We start from the raw sequence: 18,968 nt of genomic DNA, 5'->3' as shown, positions 1-18,968 counted from the left end.
TTATCAAGTATGGTTTATTTCTCTTCAGGCTCATTTTGACCATTTTTCTTTCAAATCAACAGCTTTTTATCATTGCTGATTTGTGATGACCAAATTTAGGAGTTACCTCACAAATATCACTGATATTTAGAAAATATTGGTGATTTTAATGGATATTTTCAGCAGCTGATTATACGAAGAATAACACAACATTTAAGAAAAAATGCCAATATTGAAGCTATCATGTTTTTAATACTTTTCTAAATTTTTACACCACAGTTATACTTTCTGGATCAGGAAGGCTGCATATCCAGTTTGCCCTCTCAAGAATAAATCTGTTGTAAAATTTATATGCTTTAAGAGGAAAGCTTTTGATGCCTCTGGAGTATTATGACTATTTTCAGGCGAAAGATATATGATGAGTACAATGACGAAGAGGTGGAACTGACAAAAGAAGAGACCAAGATTATACGTAGATTGTTAAGAGGAAAGACTCCACATAGTAATGTCAATCCATATGAGGTTTGTGTTTAATCTTGTTTTCACAGATCCATGTTCGTTTAGCGTGTTCGCTTTCCATGTCTGTCCTAGTTAGCTTCTGTAGTTTTGCTTTAATCAATATCTTACATTTTTCTCCCGCATAATTCTTTGGTAAAATTATGCAGCCTTATGTTGACTGGTTTGATTGGGATGGAAAGGGGCATCCATTATCTGACGCTCCAGAGCCAAAACGACGTTTTATCCCATCAAAGTGGGAGCATAAAAAGGTAAATTTTAATTGTATGCTGTATAGTGTCTTTGCTGAGGGCTTTGTAAAGATTAGATAACACCAACTGTGGTTGACTTGTGAGGTATTCGTTCCAATAGAACTGACTTTTTGTCATGGTTTCAGGTGGTTGAATATGTTAGAGCAATTAGGAAAGGATTAATAAAATTTGATCAACCGAAGGAGGAGCCTCATTTTTATTTGCTATGGGGAGATGATTCCAAGCCTAATGAGACTGCATCAAATGGCTTAAGCTATATTCCAGCCCCCAAACCAAAATTTGCTGGTATCTTTTTATTTCTTTTGATTCATATATCTTAATTGAGTAGCAAATCTAGGTTATTATTATGTGTTCATCTCTCTGGCATTTACCTCAGTCATGTCGAAAGCTTCAGCATATGGAGTAGGATTCCATTTTTTCTATTTATTTTAGTGAATTTCATTTGTCCTTTTTATTGAATGACATGCCACTATTTATACATTTTCAAGATTGTGTCACTTATCTGCAATTTAGTTCTCATTATCTGGGAACTTGTCTTAACTTTCCCTTTTTCTTATTCATTTTTTGCCATATTCATGGGTGGTCCATTTGTTTCATGAGAACTGCTGTTGTGAGGTTGAAAATAACTTTTCCTCATTCTGTATGGATTGAATTTTACCTTTTGCACAGGGCATGACGAGTCATACAATCCTTCTGTGGAATATATTCCTACACAGGAAGAAATAAATTCTTACCAGCTCATGTATGAGGAGGACCGCCCAAAATTTATCCCAAGGAGGTATAATTATGTTTCCTAGTACAGATCATATATGATAAGAAAGTGACTTGTTTGTTGTGATTGCTGCTGTTTCTTGACATTCTCCATCCCTTTCTTATTTGTCTTGGCAGATATGAGTCCCTTAGACAAATTCCTGCTTATGAGAATTCCCTCAAGGAACGTTTTGAACGATGTCTTGACCTTTACCTATGCCCAAGGACTCGAAAAAAGCGGGTGGGTTTGGATATACATTCAATGATGAAAAACTTCTTATATTCGTTCTGTTGCTGATGCAGCTATATCGACATTGTTTCTCTGCTTATTTGTTGGATGACATAAAACTTTTGTTATCTGATGTATATTATCACTTTTTCAATCAACAGCTCAACATCAATCCTGAAGCTTTAAAGCCTAAGCTTCCCAGCAGGAAGGATTTAAGGCCGTACCCGTTGATGTGTTTTCTGGAGTACAGGGGCCACAGTGGGCCTGTTACATCAATTTCTGTTGAGCCATCTGGCCGATTGATTGCTTCTGGTCTGAGATATAACACATCTGGCAAATGGATTTTTTTATAATTTTGGAAATAATTATCATATTAAACAGTTAACATGAATGATTATACACTGTGTTTAAAGGGTCAACTGATGGAACCGTGCGGATTTGGGAGGTAGAAACTGGTAGATGTCTGATAGACTGGAATGTTGACCAACCAGTCCAGCATGTTGCGTGGAATCCAGTTCCTGAGCTTCCTATCTTAGCTGTTGTTGTGTGAGTGAAATTGTTCTATTTATTTAAATATGTTTGCAAGAAACAACTTATTTCTGAATCTAGCATCCTTCTTTGTTAAGGGAGCAAGATGTGCTTCTTTTAAACACAAGTCTTGGAAACGCCGAGGATGAAGAAAAGGTGAAAGAGCTTCTGCATGTGGCACCACCTGCAGGGACAGATGAATCAAGTAAGAAAATCATGCCAATCTTTTAATTTAGTCACGCTTCTTTAAGTTGTCCTAATATTTTCCTTATGCAAGGTGGCAAAACTCCAATTGTGAGCTGGCAACCGCATGATGCACATGATGGCATCAAGTTGAGACACTTCAAGGTATCACCACTCTTTTCAATGATCTTGTGAAACTTTTATGTATGGTATTACTACCATCCAAATATCAAGTTTAATAATAGTATAGTACTGACTAAATTTTGTGAACTGGTGGCAGGCTGTGTCTTCAGTTGAATGGCATCGTAAAGGTGACTACTTCACAACAGTTGTACCGGATGATATCCTTGAGATGAAATTAGTTTTCTGCTAAAAGTTCTATGTTTTCTAAGCTTCAAATGCGATGCAGAACATTGTTTTTTGTTGGGTAATATAATCCAATCTTTTCTCTATAATCTTTTGGTGGAAAGTATGGCCTACTTCTTCTTTTGCTTGATTTTGGTGGCAGATAGCATGTGGTAAATGTTATAAAGATTCTACCACACTGGGTTTTTATTTGTTTTGACCTGCTTTGATGCCTTGAATTTATTGTGCTCATCCATGTTGCATGATTTATTTGAAATTGAATGGTGTGACTGCACCTGCTTCTTGGGTGATTGTCATCCTTTTGTGAGAAGGGAGAATGACTTTCTCATTAATGCATAAACTTTGAAGACGTGTTTTAGGATAGGTAACCAGTGAAAGACCCAAAGCTGCATGTCAAAGTGAAACTCACATGGAAAAATTGTGGAAAATGTGTCGGGTTATGTAACTGTATGCCACATATGTCTGGTTGCTGGATAATAGCAGCTGGTTGGGCTTCAAGTTGCTGTTATCTAGAAATTTTTAATCATCCCTTGTCAATAGGATCATATGTGGCACTAGATCTGCTGTTGTTGCTTGCAGTCGGTGTCGTGTAAAGACTTAATTAATGTTGATCTCTAGTCTATCTGATGCTGTCAAGGTTTGATACTGGAGGAGGCTGTCATAGATGACATCTTGTGCTGCTGCTTTGTGTTTGTTCTTTTCTATCACTTTACTGCTATATGCATATATATATATATATATATATATATATATATATATATATATATATATATTAGTGGGAGAGAGAGTAATTTGTCCCCCCTAATCAGGTTAAGATGTGTGCACCAATTAATGTTCAGTGCATGTTCTGTAAGTCATAATGTTTATAGTTTATTTAGTACAGATGTATTAGATTAAAAAATTGTGTTAGACAGGTTTTAAAGAAATCCAAAAATCAACTACTAATATTTGCATGGAGACTGTCCAGTAGGCTTAGATTAAGCATGTGAGATTGAAGCTAATTGGTCCATTCTTTAGCCCATTCCTAACCCGGTTTGGATATACCAGGTTTGGGTTGGTGGTCATCATGGATAGTAGCACCATTACCCTTTCTAACTAGAAAAATTCATAGTAATGCTAGTCTACCCAAAATTTTCCAATTTGTAGGTCAACTTGATATTATATCAGCCATGGATTACACCTACAATCTTTATGATTATTGCCATTTGAGACCCATTAGCATTAAGTAAACTATGGATTCCTTTTGTTGCCTTCTGCTCTACTTCTAAGCTCCTAAATCTCTTGGAAGGTCACAGACTTGGTGACAGTTTTTCCTTCAGTGAGGAAAATGAACAAGTTATATGTCTCTAAGCTATAACCTGCTTTATAATGAATGAATAATTTGCATGCAAGAAATCAATGATCACTTTGCAAGTGATCTGTTCAAAGTTTAGGTTTGTTGACATACTTGCAGTGATTTGGTTGCATATTTTTTTATGGATATATGGGCCTCATTTATCCTTTTGTAATTGTAATCCCTTGACTTGTTTCTGCACGGGATTCCAGATCAATACTCATACACCAACTCTCAAAAAAACTAACTCAAAACCCATTCAAGAAGTTGCATGGGCTTGCTGTTTCGGCTGTTTTTCACCCTTCTCGCTCAATCTTCTTTGTTTCGACAAAGAAGAATGTCCGTGTATATGATCTTTTGAAACAGAAGCTCATTAAGAAGCTTGAAACAGGACTTCGAGAAGTGTCCTCTATTGCAATTCATCCTGCAGGTTTGCATCCTCCATGTTTGTTGTTGTCACTTTCATGGCAACACTAGTTCCTTACACGCATCTGGCTGCTACAGGTGACAATGTGATAGTTGGGAGCAAAGAAGGAAAACTTTGTTGGTTTGACATGGATCTCTCATCTCAACCTTACAGAACTTTGAGGTATGGAAACCACTGAGAACTTTCCATTTTTTTTCTAATGCCCTTTGCTATTGAAAATAAGCAAACTATTTCCAGATATCTGTTATTAGGTAGGTGCAGTACTGCCAATGCATATTGACTCCTATCTCTAGGGTTCATTTTCTAAAAATGGATTTACATTACCATCACCAATTGACACAAAAAGAACGCCAAATAGTATCAGTAAGGTTGCAATCCTGATGTCAGTGTTACTTTTTATGTGCAAATTTGCAGGAACCATTCTAAGGACATCACTAGTGTAGCCTTCCATCGATCATATCCCCTGTTTGCTTCATGTTCGGATGATTGCACAGCATATGTTTTTCATGGCATGGTGTATTCAGATCTTAATGAGAATCCTCTTATTGTGCCACTTGAGATTCTTCGAGGACATGGAAGCTCAAATGGCAGAGGTGTGTTTTTCACCTTTTTCTTTTAATATTTTGTTTTGGTTTGCCTTGAAAGCTATTGTGTGGACATAAAGTATGGAGTTCATACCATGATTTGACTCGTGCTTGGTCACATCCAGTAGGTAATGAATCTCCTACAGGTGCTTAAACATTTAGCTTTTGCCAGAAGTCATCCTTTGTAATTTAAATGGGTACTGTTTCCAATAGCATGTTCGACTCAGAGTCTTCTTTTACTTGTTGCCAGAAAAGATGTTAACAGTGAAAAGTCTTTCTGAGCATATTAGGAATGTTGGATAGGTCTGGTCTTAATATTCTTAGCAAGATGGACGCCTGGGTTTTCCAGTTGGTTATATGGATAAACTCACTACGGCATCACCAACTTGACGCCTGCTATCTTTACATTTAATGCCAAAATGAAATTAAAAAAAAAACTCTTTTTAATATGTTTAAAGCTTTGGAAAGGTCCAGTCTTTTGATATTTTTAGTAGGGGTGGGTGCTCTTATGTTAGTTCTCAAGGTCTGGTATGCATATGTTTTTTGTTTCTAATTATGAGTTACTTGAAGTCTTGGTGAATCTTCTGCTGGTCACTCGGAATAAATTTCTGTACCCTGTTCATGGTTCATACTTCATCGTTTTGACCTTTCTAGTCAGTCATCATACACCAATTGAGACCGACCTGTTTGTCTGTCTGTACAGGAGTTTTGGATTGTAAGTTCCACCCTAGGCAGCCTTGGCTGTTCACAGCTGGTGCTGATTCGATAATTAAGCTTTACTGTCACTAAATTCCTGAACAAGCTAATGTACGAAGAGAATGCACATTCCCAACTGCTGCTCTTGAATGAGAAGGCCGAGGCATCAAAGTTTTGGATTGCAAGTTCTAATGTATTGGTGCTTTCTGGTGGCTGCTTTCACTGTATTTCAAATGATCTGTAACGGAAGATAATGGACAAGAACTTTTTAAGATGAGACCCGGTCACCTCCACAGTTTCAAGCGATGCTTATAATGGTTTGACAAAGAGGGTGCAGATATTATGGAGTCCTCTTCAAGCTCGGGGTGAAGGGGTGCAGTGAGAAAATATTTATTGAAAATTGGAAAACAAATTCTTGGCATTTTGAAATTAGTGGCCATTATTTATACTACAAAAGCTAGTTTCTATGTTGCACCTGGTCGCTTCTGCTGGGTACTGTTCTTTCCTTTACTTTCTCTTCTTGATAGGCCTGAGTGTATTTCATATTCAACAGCCTTGTGTGTACCTTTTAGACTTTTTTTTTTTCAAAATGATAATTTCTGCTTCAAGGCAGAAATGACGCAGAATCTTGGTATTGTTTTCGACAGTTGCTCTCTCTCTCTCTCTCTCTCTCTCTCTGCGGGTGTTGAAAATGTGACGATTGTCTCGACTTTTGTCTGGCCACTGCATGGATCCGGTTGGGTCACCTTTGCTCAAATGCAGGAATAACTCATCCAGAGTTGCTCGGTCTGATGGAGATCAACATTGATCGGTACTACACGGACAAGAGCCAGGAGTATGTGATTTATGAAGATTAGAACACAAAGAAATTTATTTTTAAAATATATAACTATAAAATTATTATTCTCTATTTCTTTTATCATCAGCATCTTCATGATGAAGCTCTAACCCAGCTGGCTACATGGAACCGGCTTTATGATATACTCGATAATGGGTAGATAATATTCATTATGTTTACGAACTAAGGATTAAACTCAAAATTGTTGAGAAAGCACAAAGATAATAGTAAAAGATAAAAGAAAAAGAAAATGTTCAAAATGGCTTAATATTCGGTGCTACTGAAGGTACTGAACTATTATGTATAAACCTTTTCATATTTTTTTTAATCTTTCTGTTCTTTTTGTAAAACGTAACTTATGAATGTGTCCGACAAGGTTTGTTCAGTAGAAAATGAGTTTTGAATCATGTGATTGTGACATTAAGCGGGGTCTACAATGCACTACAATTATGGCTTGAAAAATCAAAATTTTATATTAAAATAACATTATTCAAGGTTTGATCCTTAGCAAAACACATTTATGTGGTCAGATTGAGTCGATAAAGTTTGAACCTATGATTTTCAGCTCAATAGTTCTTGGCCTTTCAATAGCACCAAATATTAACCCATTCAAAATATAGCCCAAGGGGGTTGGTGTAATGGGGTTGGGCCTTAGCTATCAGGCAGGTGATCAAGGTTCGATTCCTGTAGGCATCACCTCCTGCAGCCAGCATAGGCCCTGGAGGTGAGTCTTACCCTCGAAGTTTCACACTTCTGGGACAATTACCATAGTTATGGCAAGTTAAGCCAGCACGACCAGGTCTTCCATCCTAGATGTGGTTTCTTCAAGTAACAAATAAAAAAAAATTAAAATATGCACATCTGCTACTCCCAAACATTTCAAATATCAACTAAGAAATTATTACAAATTTTATGTTAAATATTGCAAGTTCTTCGAGTAACAAATAAAAAAAATCAAAATATGCACAACTTCCACTCCCGTATATTTCAAATATCAAAAATCAAGAAATTATTACAAATTTTATGTTAAATATTGCAATTCGTATAGTCCTTTAATGCAATATTTGCATATAGTTATTTACATTTCTTATATTTTCAGATATTATATACCTCAAATTTTCTCAAAAAATTGCCATTAGAGAATGAGAGTTGTAACCATGTTGCCAACTAGGTTGTTGATTCAAGGTGGTGGGGGCATGTAAGTAGGTAAGAAATGAACTTGGTAGCTCGTCCCCTCAGGCCCATCACCAATTAGTTTTCCGTCCATCATGCTTGGCTGGCGGTTGGACTTAAGATCAGAGGCAACCAAAACGTCCCCCCACACATCTTTTTCTAACAGCAATTCTTCTAAGGGAGCAGAAGACTCACAATCCCTTCTTAATACAACTTATGATCAATGTGCACAAAAGGCCTCGCACAGACCAGGAACAAACAATGGCAGCCCGGGGCCAAGAATTTTTAGTTTATTTTATTAATTAATGAAGCCAAAAACACTTGACTGAGCTCAAGCTGCAACTAATTATGCTAAAAACAGTGGTGGTCTACCATCACAAAATACCTGATAAGCAATACTTCTATCACAATATTGCATAAGATATATAGGAATGGACTAAATCAGTACATCCACGTACTCAACATTTCATTATCAGTCTGAAAAGGAAATCTCGCACCCAAAGAGGAAGATAGTATGCAATGGCAAATATTGTGGAGTACTGACCATATGAGAACCAAGCTGGTGTATTTTTTCCAAGTATAACAGCCACAGTCTTCTCTGCAAACTCTTTTGTTGGAGTAGATTTCTGGCCTTGTGAATACTGGGCTCTCGATCGAATGACCTCTTCAAATGGTTTGTAGAGCTTCCACTCTGGCAACTTCATGTAGTTAGTTAATGAATTGTTTCCAAGATTTGATTTGATCCCTCCAGGCACGACAGTAATTACATCGATGTTGAAACTCTTCAGTTCCATTCTACAATGAGAAAAATAAATAGGTTTTTGCTCAGTAACAATAGGTCCACAAGGACAAAAGTGGTAAGATGGCATCTTGTAGGCAACTAAGCTAAAAGAATAAAGTAAATTTCTTATCAAATATGTAATAATGACTTCATTTATTTTAAAGTATTCATCCAGCCCGAGATATGCCACCATATAAATAAATAAATAACCCTAGTCTGCCAACATTGGTGCATTGAGATAACCATGAACCCCATCTAATCAAATAATAATCAAGAGTACAAGGAATACAAGACGGCTATAAGCAAAGAACACACACCACTAAGGGCAATACAAATGCACCAAGGCAAAGAGAAGAGAGCAACACTTAAAAATATATATTTTATTGATGAATAATACTCACAAAAGGTATAGAATACAATGGGCAGGCTGCCCATATATACATACACAAAATGGGAGGAAGAGAGACAGCCAACTAGCCATTAGATGTCTAACTAGCTGTTAGACATGCCTAAAGGTTAGCTGGCTCTAACAGCTAGACAATATACATATGTATACGTAATGAAACGGTGGTCTTCCACAAAAGCACGAGAAATCTTCAAGGAGTGCCTATTGGAGACATCTCAAACACAACCCATAAAAGGATAAAAATGAAAGAACGCACTAAAATAATAAATCTTTATTTCTTCACAAGAAATGCTTAAAAAGCACTGATACATTATTGAGGGGGATCACCCCTATTTATACAAGTGGGAGAGAGATAAAAGAGAGATCTTTTAGAGCGATCCTTGAGAGTCGTTGGACCAGAGTTACTAGAAGCTTCTTAGGTAGGTGGGAAGCTCGCTTCTCAGAAACTCGCTTCGGAAGCATGATACCCCTCGCTTCCGAAAATTCATAGGAAGCTCGATTCCCCCACGCTTCTTCTATGCTTCTCATACACATGGTCTATGCATATTATATGCTTTTCTCACGTTTCTTTTCATCTTTTTCATGTATTTTCTCTCATGCTTTCACTCACTTTCCATGTACTTTCTTTAAATTGGTAACCATCATTGTTAGATTTTAACAAAAAATTAATTCTTTTATAGAAAAATCATCAAATATAAGAATAATCAATTTTATTTTAGTTTTTATTTGTTTCTTGTTTGATTCCATATTGCTTCATTTTTTATTCATATTTTGCTTTTAAATTGAAACTTTGCTTCCCGCTTTGTATAAATTTTAAAATACATCGCTTCTCGCTTCCGCTTCCCGTATCGTTTCTCGCTTCCGCTTCCTAGTTTGGCAACCTTGTGTTGGACCTAGTCCAACGACTCTAAATATAGCCTTTAGACTAGGTCCAATGACTATATCCTAGTCAAGTCCTAGTTGGGACTTGACTAGATTATAAAATCTAGTTTAAAATGAACTAGATAATAAAACAAAAAATAAAAATAAAATAAAATAAAATAAATATATATATAATAATAATATAATATTATATTATTATTATATATGTTACATTTTACATTTTAACATTTTTCCTCAAACTTACGGTACAATGAGCGAAAGTTTTTTTAAGAGGAAGTGAAACCTGGGAGCAACAAGAGGTTTGGTGAATAAGTCTGCTAATTAATATTCTAATGTAACATATAGCAGATCAATGGTTCCATGTAGATATTTCTCTCTGACATGGTGATAGTCCATCTCAATATGTTTAGTGCATTTATGAAATGTCTGGTTGCTCGCAATATAGATCGCACTCTTGTTGTCACAACACATTCTTGAAGCTTGTGTTGCTTTAGCTCCCATGTCAGCGAGCAGACATATGAGCCAAACTACTTTCATTGTCGTGGTGGCAATGGATCTATATTCAGCTTCAGTGGAGGGGAGAGAGAGACCTTCTATTGTTTTTTGCATCTTCACGAAATTAAGGATTCACCTAAGAAAACGCAAAAACCAATAGTTAAGTGTCTATTATTAGGATCACCTTGTCAGTCAGCATCAGTACAGGCAATTAAATCTAATGACGATGAAGCAGATAAAAAGAGGCCTCGTAAAAGAGAGGGTTTTATATATCTAATAATGTGCAAAACTGCTCACATATGAACAGAAGTGGGAGCATGTTGAAATTGGCTAACTGTGTGTACAACATATGTTATATCTAACTTAGTAATGGACAGATAGGAAAGTGCTCTGATAAGTTGTGCTATATCTAACTTAGTAATGAACAGATAGGAAAGTGCTCTGATAAGTTGTCTCTAAGGAGTGGGATCATCAAGAGGTTCTCCATCATCAATTTTCATTTTAATGTTGACAACTTCTGGAGTGTCCACTTTCTTATTATCTGTAATTCTAGACCTAAAAACAATATCAAAGGCAAATTTAGATTGAGATATTAAATACCCACGAGAAAAATAAGCAACTTCAATTCCTAAAAAAATATCTTAATAAACCTAAGTCAGTCATTTCAAAACGAGTTTTAAAAAAAAATTGAATGCTTTTAACTCCCTATTTGTTGCCTCTGGTGATGATCATATCATTCACATAGAAAAGGAGAACAATAATTCCTACATCAGAATTCTTAATAAACAAAGCAGTATCAGACAAACAAGATTGAAAACCAATATCAAGCATAACATGACTAAATCTGTCATACCAGGCTTTTGGTGTCTGTTTAAGACTATAAAGAGCTTTTTCTAAACGAAGAGCTTTATCCTTAGTGATACTAATACCTGGTAGGGCTTCCATGTAAATTTCTTCAACTAGATTTTCATTGAGAAAAACATTTTTGACATCTAATTGAAATATAGGTCATTTTCTAATAGAGGCCAAGGCTATTAATGTTCTGACAGTGGTTATACGAGCAACTAGGGCAAAAGTTTCTTCAATATTGATGCCATACTCTTGGGCATACCCTTTGGCCACTAATTGGGCTTTATACCTTTCAAGAGTTTCATCACTCTTATTTTTTACTTTGTAAACCTATCGACAACATATAGGTTTCTTACCTAGACGAATATCTTGAATAGTCCAAGTGTTAGCCTTTTCTAATGCGCCTAATTCTGCCTTCATAGCTTCTACCCATTCTATATGATTTTTAGCTTGAGAATATGATGACGGTTGATATATGATTGTATTAATGCAATAATTGCCATGTACGTAGGTGAAAAAGATTTGTATGACAGGAGGTCTAGAAATTTTGGATGACCTAATTGGTACTTCGAAATATTTTTTTAATACACATGGAAGATTTGACTCTCTACGTCTTAAATATTGTAGACTAATGTCCCTATGGGTTTGCTCTTTATTATGAACATTATGTTCAAAATCAATAGTACTTTGATTATTGTCAAAATCACATTCATTCGATTTTGAAGTCAAATCTATTAAAAATGAATATTCAATGGCTTCCATGGGTTTTTCAAATTCAAAAAAACTTTCTTTCTCTAGGAAAGTTACATTTCTTGATACATATAATTTTCTATTTTGAAAATCAAAACACCTATAACCTTTTTTATTATCAACATATCCTAAGAAGGCACAAGGAATCGCACGGGAAGAGAGTTTGTCATTCTTGTCGGTGAAAACAAAACACTTGCATCCAAAGACTCTTAATCTAAAATAATCAGGAGATAAGTTAACAAGTTTTTCAATTGGAGTTATATTTTTCAAAGAAGAAGATGGCATTCGATTAATAAGATAGGTAGCAATTAGGGCAGCTTCTGCCCAAAATTCTTTTAGAACTTGATTTGCTATTAATAAAGTCCTAGTGGTTTCCATGATGTGTCGATATTTACTTTCGGTCAGGCCATTTTTTTGTGGTGTGTGTGGACAAGATCTTTGATGTGTGATGCCATATAAGTTGAGATAGTCTTTGAATTTTTTAGACATAAATTCTCTCCTTGAATCAGTGCGAAAAATGAAAATATTATTTTGAAATTTATTTTTGACCATTTTATGAAATGTTTGAAAGTGTGAAAAAACCTCAGATTTATACTTAAGTAAATCCAAGTATGCTTAGAAAAGTCATCGACCAAAATTACATAATATGCATATTCACCTTTTGAAATAACTCGTGCAAGACCCCAAACATCTGAATGTATTAATTCAAGTGGTCTAGAGAAAACAAAAGTTCTATCTTGAAATAGTAATCTTTTCATTTTGCCAAAGATATAATCTTTACAAGTAAAACTTTTAGAATTACAAAAATTTTCTAAACTTGAAAAATGTTGGATTTTAGACATACGAAGATGACCAAGTCTTTTGTTCCACAAATCCAACTCTATTTTCTGAACATTATAACAAAAAGCATTCTTAAGAAATTCCAATAAATCCATGTAATAGAGTCATCATTCTCTATGGCCTTCCCTAATCAGCTTCCCTAACTCGTGATCCTGTACCCAACAACCATGAGAAGAGAATGAGATATTACACCCATAATCAGATATTTGAGAAACAGATAAAATGTTTAAATTTAGTTTAAGAATATATCCAACCTCGGGGATAAAAAATTTCTTTGTTTTATGAAGTTTTTTAAAATTTCCTATTCCTTCTATTTCAAGAGAGGTACCATTAGGTCTGAAAACTTTTGACACACTTGAGTTATTTTTAAGACATTCTGATAAGCTATTGACATTTGGGGTCATATGGAAATAAGCATCAAAGTCAAGGAGTCAAGGAAAGTTACCGAAATCGGAGAATGATGAAATAACTGCTCCAGTTGAGGCTTTAGTTGAGGAGGATGCTCCTTTTAGAAAAGGTTGAAGGATCTCCATTAATTAAGCCATAGATATCGGTGCATCTTGATCTTTTGATTCCAATCCGAAAGATGCAACTTTCTTTTCTTCTCTTCTTTTTAGCTTGGGACATTGAGGCCTATAGTACCTCGACTCATGACGGTGGTGGCAAATGACTTTTCTTTTGTCAAAATCATAATTTTGTCTACCGAGATGAGGTGGCCTATAAGTGCGCACATAGTTACCTGGTCTAGACACAGCTAGAATGGAATCATCTTCAGGTTTTTAAATATTCTCCTAAGTCTGTTTTCCTCCATAGTCAGTTCCTTTATAATATCAATGATAAAGGAAACCTTTCCTCGATGTAAAAAAGCTGATATGGTCGACTCAAATTCCGCTCTTATACCGTTTATAAATTAATAAAAGTGTTCCATATCAAGTTGCCTTTGGCAAAGCTTAATATCTTCGGAATAATACCATTTTGGCTCAAGAAGAGTCAATTCCTCCCAAAGTTCGGATAACTCATTGTAATATTCCCTAATAGTTTTATCCTTTTAAGTCATCGTCCGAACTTTGTCTTGCAAATTGCACACATGTGCAATATCTTTAAGGAAATACATATTTCTAAGATATTCCCAAGCTTTATTAGCATGCTCAAATTTAGCAAGGCTAGAGTATTTCTTAATGTCAACGCTATTATTTAACCATGACATAATTTTGGCGTGCCCTATCCTCCACTCTTTTCATTTTTTCTCATATGTCGCCAACGCCTTATTCTTCTCTCTTTTCGTGAGAGGTACTTTGTCATTCTCAATTTTTGTGAGAATTAATTTTGGTTCCAAATTGGAACCATCCACTATACCCCACAACCCTTTTTCCTAAATGTGATGCTTCATGATTGAAGCACACATCACATAGTTGGTATCATTTAATTTCATGGGTATGATGGTGATCTTATCATTGTCATCCATCTTTTATAAGGGTGAGAAAAAAAGAGAATAGATGAGAGAAGAAAAAAAAGAAAGAGAAAGATAAGAGAGGAGAAGAATGAGCACAATTACAAAATTCTATAGCCAAGCTTCCTCCAAATGCTTTCCTTCTTCAAAAAAAGTCTCTTGAGTCACGAACAAGAGCATAAATCACTCTTTGCAAAGGAGGCACGAAAAACAAGATGAGAATCTTCAAGATCCAAAGGTCTTCAAGGCTCTGATACCATGTAATGAAATGGTGGTCATCCACAAAAGCACGAAAAATCTTCAAGGAGTGTCTATTGGAGATACCTCAAATACAACCCATAAAGGGGTAAAAATGAAAGAACACACTAAAATAATAAATCTTTATTTTTTCACAAGAAATGCTTAAAAAGCATTGATACATTATTGAGGGGGATCACCACTATTTATACAAGTGGGAGAGAGATGAAGGAGAACTCTTTTGCCGTTGGACTAGGTCCAACGACTATATCCTAGTCAAGTCCTAGTTGGGACTTGACTAGATTATAAAATCTAGTTCAAAATGAACTAGATAATAAAACAAAAAATAAAAAGGAAAGAAAAGAAAAGAAAATTAAAAATATATATAGTAATATAATATAATATTATTATTATATATATTATATATGTTACATTTTACATTTTAACAGTATATACATGCATATATAATTATACATATATAATATATACATATATAAATATCTATATATACAATAATATTTAACACTCTCCCTCAAACTTACAGTGAGATCACCGAAAGTTTACTAAGGAAAAAACATCGCAGTAGAGGTAAGGCTTTGGTAAAAAAATCCATGATTTGATATTTAGAAAGAACATAAGACAACTCAAGAGTTCCTTTCAAATACTCCTCTTGAACGTCGTGATGGTCCATTTGAATATGTTTGGTTCATTTGTGAAAGGTATGATTGTTGATAATATATATGTGTGTGTGTGTGTGGTGTTCTTGTTAACACAACACAACTTTGATAATTCTAAAACATCAACTCCCATATCTTCAAGAAAAGTCCACATCTTAACGATCTCATTTGTAGCAGTGGTCATAGCCTTACACTCAACTTCCGTAAAAGATAATGATACTTTTTATTGTTTTTTACATCACTAAGATATAAAGGAATCACCTAGGAATACATAGAAACCAGTGGCTGAGTGTCGATTATTAAGATTTTCTCCTCAATTTGAATCAGTATAAGCAACAAGGTTTAAAGAGGAAGAAGAGGATAAGAAAAGCCTTTTGAAATTTGTATTTTTTATATATTTGATTATAACACCGCATTCATGTGAATTGACGTTAGTGCATACTGAAATTGACTTATGGTATGTGTGGCATGTGCAATATTTGGTCGAGTAATGGACAAGTAGGTCAAGGAACCAATAAATTGTCGGTATGGTGTTGGGTCTTCTAACAAGACTCCATCTCCAACTCTCATCTTAGCATTAACAACTTTCGGTGTGTCCGCACTTTTATCATTCGTGATTCCCGAATGAGCAACAATATCAGTTGTAAAGTTCATTTAAGATAAAATATACCCTCTTGATGAGTAATCTACTTCAATACCTAAAAAATATCTCCAATAACTAAGAGCAGATATATCAAAACTTTTTTTAAGCATAGATTTAATTTGTTTAATGTCTTTTTTATCACTTTCAGTAATAATCATATCATCCACGTATAAGATCAATATGACAATAGTGAATATCAAAACTTTTTTTAAGCATAGATTTAATTTGTTTAATGTCTTTTTTATCACTTTCAGTAATAATCATATCATCCACGTATAAGATCAATATGACAATACTGAAACCTGTAGATCTTATAAAAAGAGTAGTGTCAATATAACGTGATTTAAAACCAAGATTCAACATAGTTTTACTTAACATATCATACCACACTTTTGAGACTTGCTTAAGCCCATACAAAGCCTTATGAGGACGAAGAACCTTACCCTTCTTGACATTAAGACTGGAAGGAGGATCCTAGTACACCTCTTTATTTAAATCTCCATTTAGGAAGGCATTTTAACATCTAATTGGTATATATCAATTCCTAATGGAGGCCACCGCAATAAGGATCTTAACACTAATTATACGAGCAACATGAGCAAAGATTTTTTCATAATCTATCTTATTCTTGGGAATAACCTCTGACAACTGGCCTAGCTTTATATATTTCTAACAATCTGTCACTTTTGGTCTCAACTTTAAATACCCACCTACATCCTAGTCTTTTTTCCTTTAGGTAAAGGTTGAATTTCTCACATTTTAGCTTTATAGAGAGCTTCTAATTCTATGTTTATAGCATCTACCCACTCCCCTATATCCTTGGTTTCACTATAGGTGAAGGTTTATGATATGAGTGAATAGATATGAGGCAAGCTCTATAATTGAGTAAAAATGACTCATAGGAAGGGGTCTAGAGATATGCTCATATCTTCTAAGACTAGGTTCTTCTAACTCATGAGATTGGCTATATCTATCAAGGGCACATAAAGGATTCTCATCATTACATCAAGAGCAACATTAAAGTTCATGAGTAGGTTCAATATCATTATTGGATTCAAGAATAGGTTCAATATTAATGCCATTAGAAACATCATCATCATGCTCACTAGAATCACAATCAATAATTTTGTCATCATTATTTTTGGGCAACAAATCAAACAAGAAGGCATACTCACTTCCTTAGATTCCTTAGATTCCTTAGCATCAAATCCTTTTACATTTTAAAGAAATGTAACATTTCTAGAAATGTAGAGCTTGTCATTTTCCAAATCATAGCATCCATAGCAGTGTTTAAAAACTCATTGAGTCAAGTTCAGATCACCCATCTATTGGGATAACCCAATGGGCAAACTCGTCTAGACCAAAATTATTAAAGATCTTGAAGTTCAATTCAGTTTCTTGATAGTTAATGACTAGGTGTGGCTTAGTTGTAACTTATCATGATGTTTTTATTTATTTAGTGATTTTAGAAGTAATCATGGTTTTCTGTAGTTTTCTTGTATTTATTTGATTAATATACATCAATTTTATATAAAATCAAAAAAGTTAACAAAACTCGGACAAGACACAGAGTTGACCTGCTCGAGTCACGAGACACTATCGGACGAGCCGATTCTCGAGTCACTAGATTTTCAAACCATAATCTATACCCTTTTTGGTTATCAACATATCCAACAAATGCAGACTCTATAGCTTTGGGTAGGGATGGCAGTGGACCGGGAGACAACGGGGCCCCGCCTCGCCCCGTTTGGACTGGGGATGAGGGGCATGAAACGGGGATGGAGGCGGGGATGAAGGTTAAAACCTATCCCCGTACGAGGATGGACTTACGCTTTCCCCCGCCCCGTCCCCGTCTCAATCCCCGCCTTTCCCCACCCCATCCCCAATCCTTTAAGGAATGACTATAGACTAAGAGGAAACGGGGCTCCGCCCCGCCTCACCCCCGTTTGGACCGGGGATGGAGGATATGAAACGAGGATGGAGGCAGGGTGGAGGTTAAAATCCATCCCCGTGCAGGGATGGAGACGGGGATGAAGGTTGAGATTTTGAAACGGGGCGGGGTGGAGACCTTGTCCCCCGCCCCGGTCCACTGCCATCCCTAGCTTTGGGAGAAAGTTTCTCATGTTTTTTAATAACAACAAAACACATGAATCCAAACACTCTCAATATTTTAAAATTCGGACTAATTTTAAAAAGTTTTTCTATAGGAAAATTATTTTTCAAAGTTGATGAAGGCAGCGGCTTCAATCCAAAAAAATTTAGGAACTTCCTTTGAAATAAGAAAAGTTCTAGTATTTTCAATAACATGTTAGTGTTTTCTTTCTGCAATTTCATTTTGTTGAGATGTTCTTGGGAAAGATTTTTGACGTAAAACCCCATGACACTTTAAATAATTTTGAAAATCATTAGATAAAAATTCTCCCCCTAAATCGGTGTGAAAAATTTTGATACTGGTTTTTAATTTATTTTTAACTATATTATGAAATTCTTTAAAACATGCAAAAACTTTGGATTTGAATCTAAGGAAATAAATCCAAGTATATCTACTATAATCATCTATAAAAACAATATAATAAGAGAACCCCTCTTTTGACATAACTGGAGCTGGTCTCCATACATCTGAGTGCACCAATTAAAAAGGTTCTTTTTGAGATAAAAGTTCTAGTTCCAAAAGGAAGCATTTTCATTGTTCCAAGTATATAATCATTATAAACAAAGTCTTTCCCCTTATAATATTTCTCCAAAAAAGGAAAAAATGAAATTTTAATACACTTGGGTTGTAATATCTTGTAAAATTTTCCTATATTTTCAAGTTCATAAATATAATTTCTAATTAAATAATTATATTTTATGTCTAAAATTGAAAATAATGAATTATTATATATGGGCTAACGTTAATATGGGACTGGACATGGTCCAGGGCCCATTGACGACATCCATATATGTATATATATAGAGGTTGACGTTAATATGGATCTGGACCTAGTCCAGGATCCATATCGAAAAAAAAAATAAACCCATGTGTGTGTGTGTGTGTGTGTGTGTGTGTGTGTGTGTATATATATATATATGGGCTGAAATCCGAGTGGATTTGGGTCATGGGTC

The 18,968-nt window shown here is 35.1% G+C and overlaps 2 protein-coding genes across 2 annotated transcripts in view; one reads left to right on the top strand and one right to left on the bottom strand.

Annotated features, from left to right (window-relative positions):
* LOC149841117 (ribosome biogenesis protein BOP1 homolog) overlaps window positions 1–6,309 on the top strand; it is a 32,061-nt gene extending 25,752 nt beyond the window's left edge. The window contains exons 4-17 of the mRNA XM_090003596.1: window positions 384–501; window positions 645–746; window positions 872–1,031; window positions 1,416–1,524; window positions 1,635–1,737; window positions 1,887–2,037; window positions 2,139–2,271; window positions 2,352–2,458; window positions 2,531–2,601; window positions 2,717–2,777; window positions 4,338–4,565; window positions 4,640–4,724; window positions 4,977–5,155; window positions 5,850–6,309. Coding sequence (XP_089859722.1) covers window positions 384–501; window positions 645–746; window positions 872–1,031; window positions 1,416–1,524; window positions 1,635–1,737; window positions 1,887–2,037; window positions 2,139–2,271; window positions 2,352–2,458; window positions 2,531–2,601; window positions 2,717–2,777; window positions 4,338–4,565; window positions 4,640–4,724; window positions 4,977–5,155; window positions 5,850–5,935 — 1,693 coding nt within the window. The 3' untranslated portion in view covers window positions 5,936–6,309. The remainder of the gene's footprint in view (window positions 1–383; window positions 502–644; window positions 747–871; window positions 1,032–1,415; window positions 1,525–1,634; window positions 1,738–1,886; window positions 2,038–2,138; window positions 2,272–2,351; window positions 2,459–2,530; window positions 2,602–2,716; window positions 2,778–4,337; window positions 4,566–4,639; window positions 4,725–4,976; window positions 5,156–5,849) is intronic.
* Window positions 6,310–8,115: 1,806 nt separating this feature from the next.
* Window positions 8,116–18,968, bottom strand: part of LOC149841116 (short-chain dehydrogenase ptmH-like) — a 38,585-nt gene continuing 27,732 nt past the window's right edge. Inside the window, exon 3 of the mRNA XM_090003597.1 lies at window positions 8,116–8,648. Coding sequence (XP_089859723.1) covers window positions 8,312–8,648 — 337 coding nt within the window. The 3' untranslated portion in view covers window positions 8,116–8,311. The remainder of the gene's footprint in view (window positions 8,649–18,968) is intronic.

The sequence above is a fragment of the Nuphar pumila genome, chromosome 4 (genome assembly GCF_984573655.1).
Source record: "Nuphar pumila chromosome 4, dmNupPumi1.hap1.1, whole genome shotgun sequence".
In the NCBI taxonomy this organism is placed as follows: domain Eukaryota; kingdom Viridiplantae; phylum Streptophyta; class Magnoliopsida; order Nymphaeales; family Nymphaeaceae; genus Nuphar; species Nuphar pumila.
Note: the sequence above shows the minus strand (reverse complement) of the source record. Positions and strands in the feature narration are given on the sequence as shown.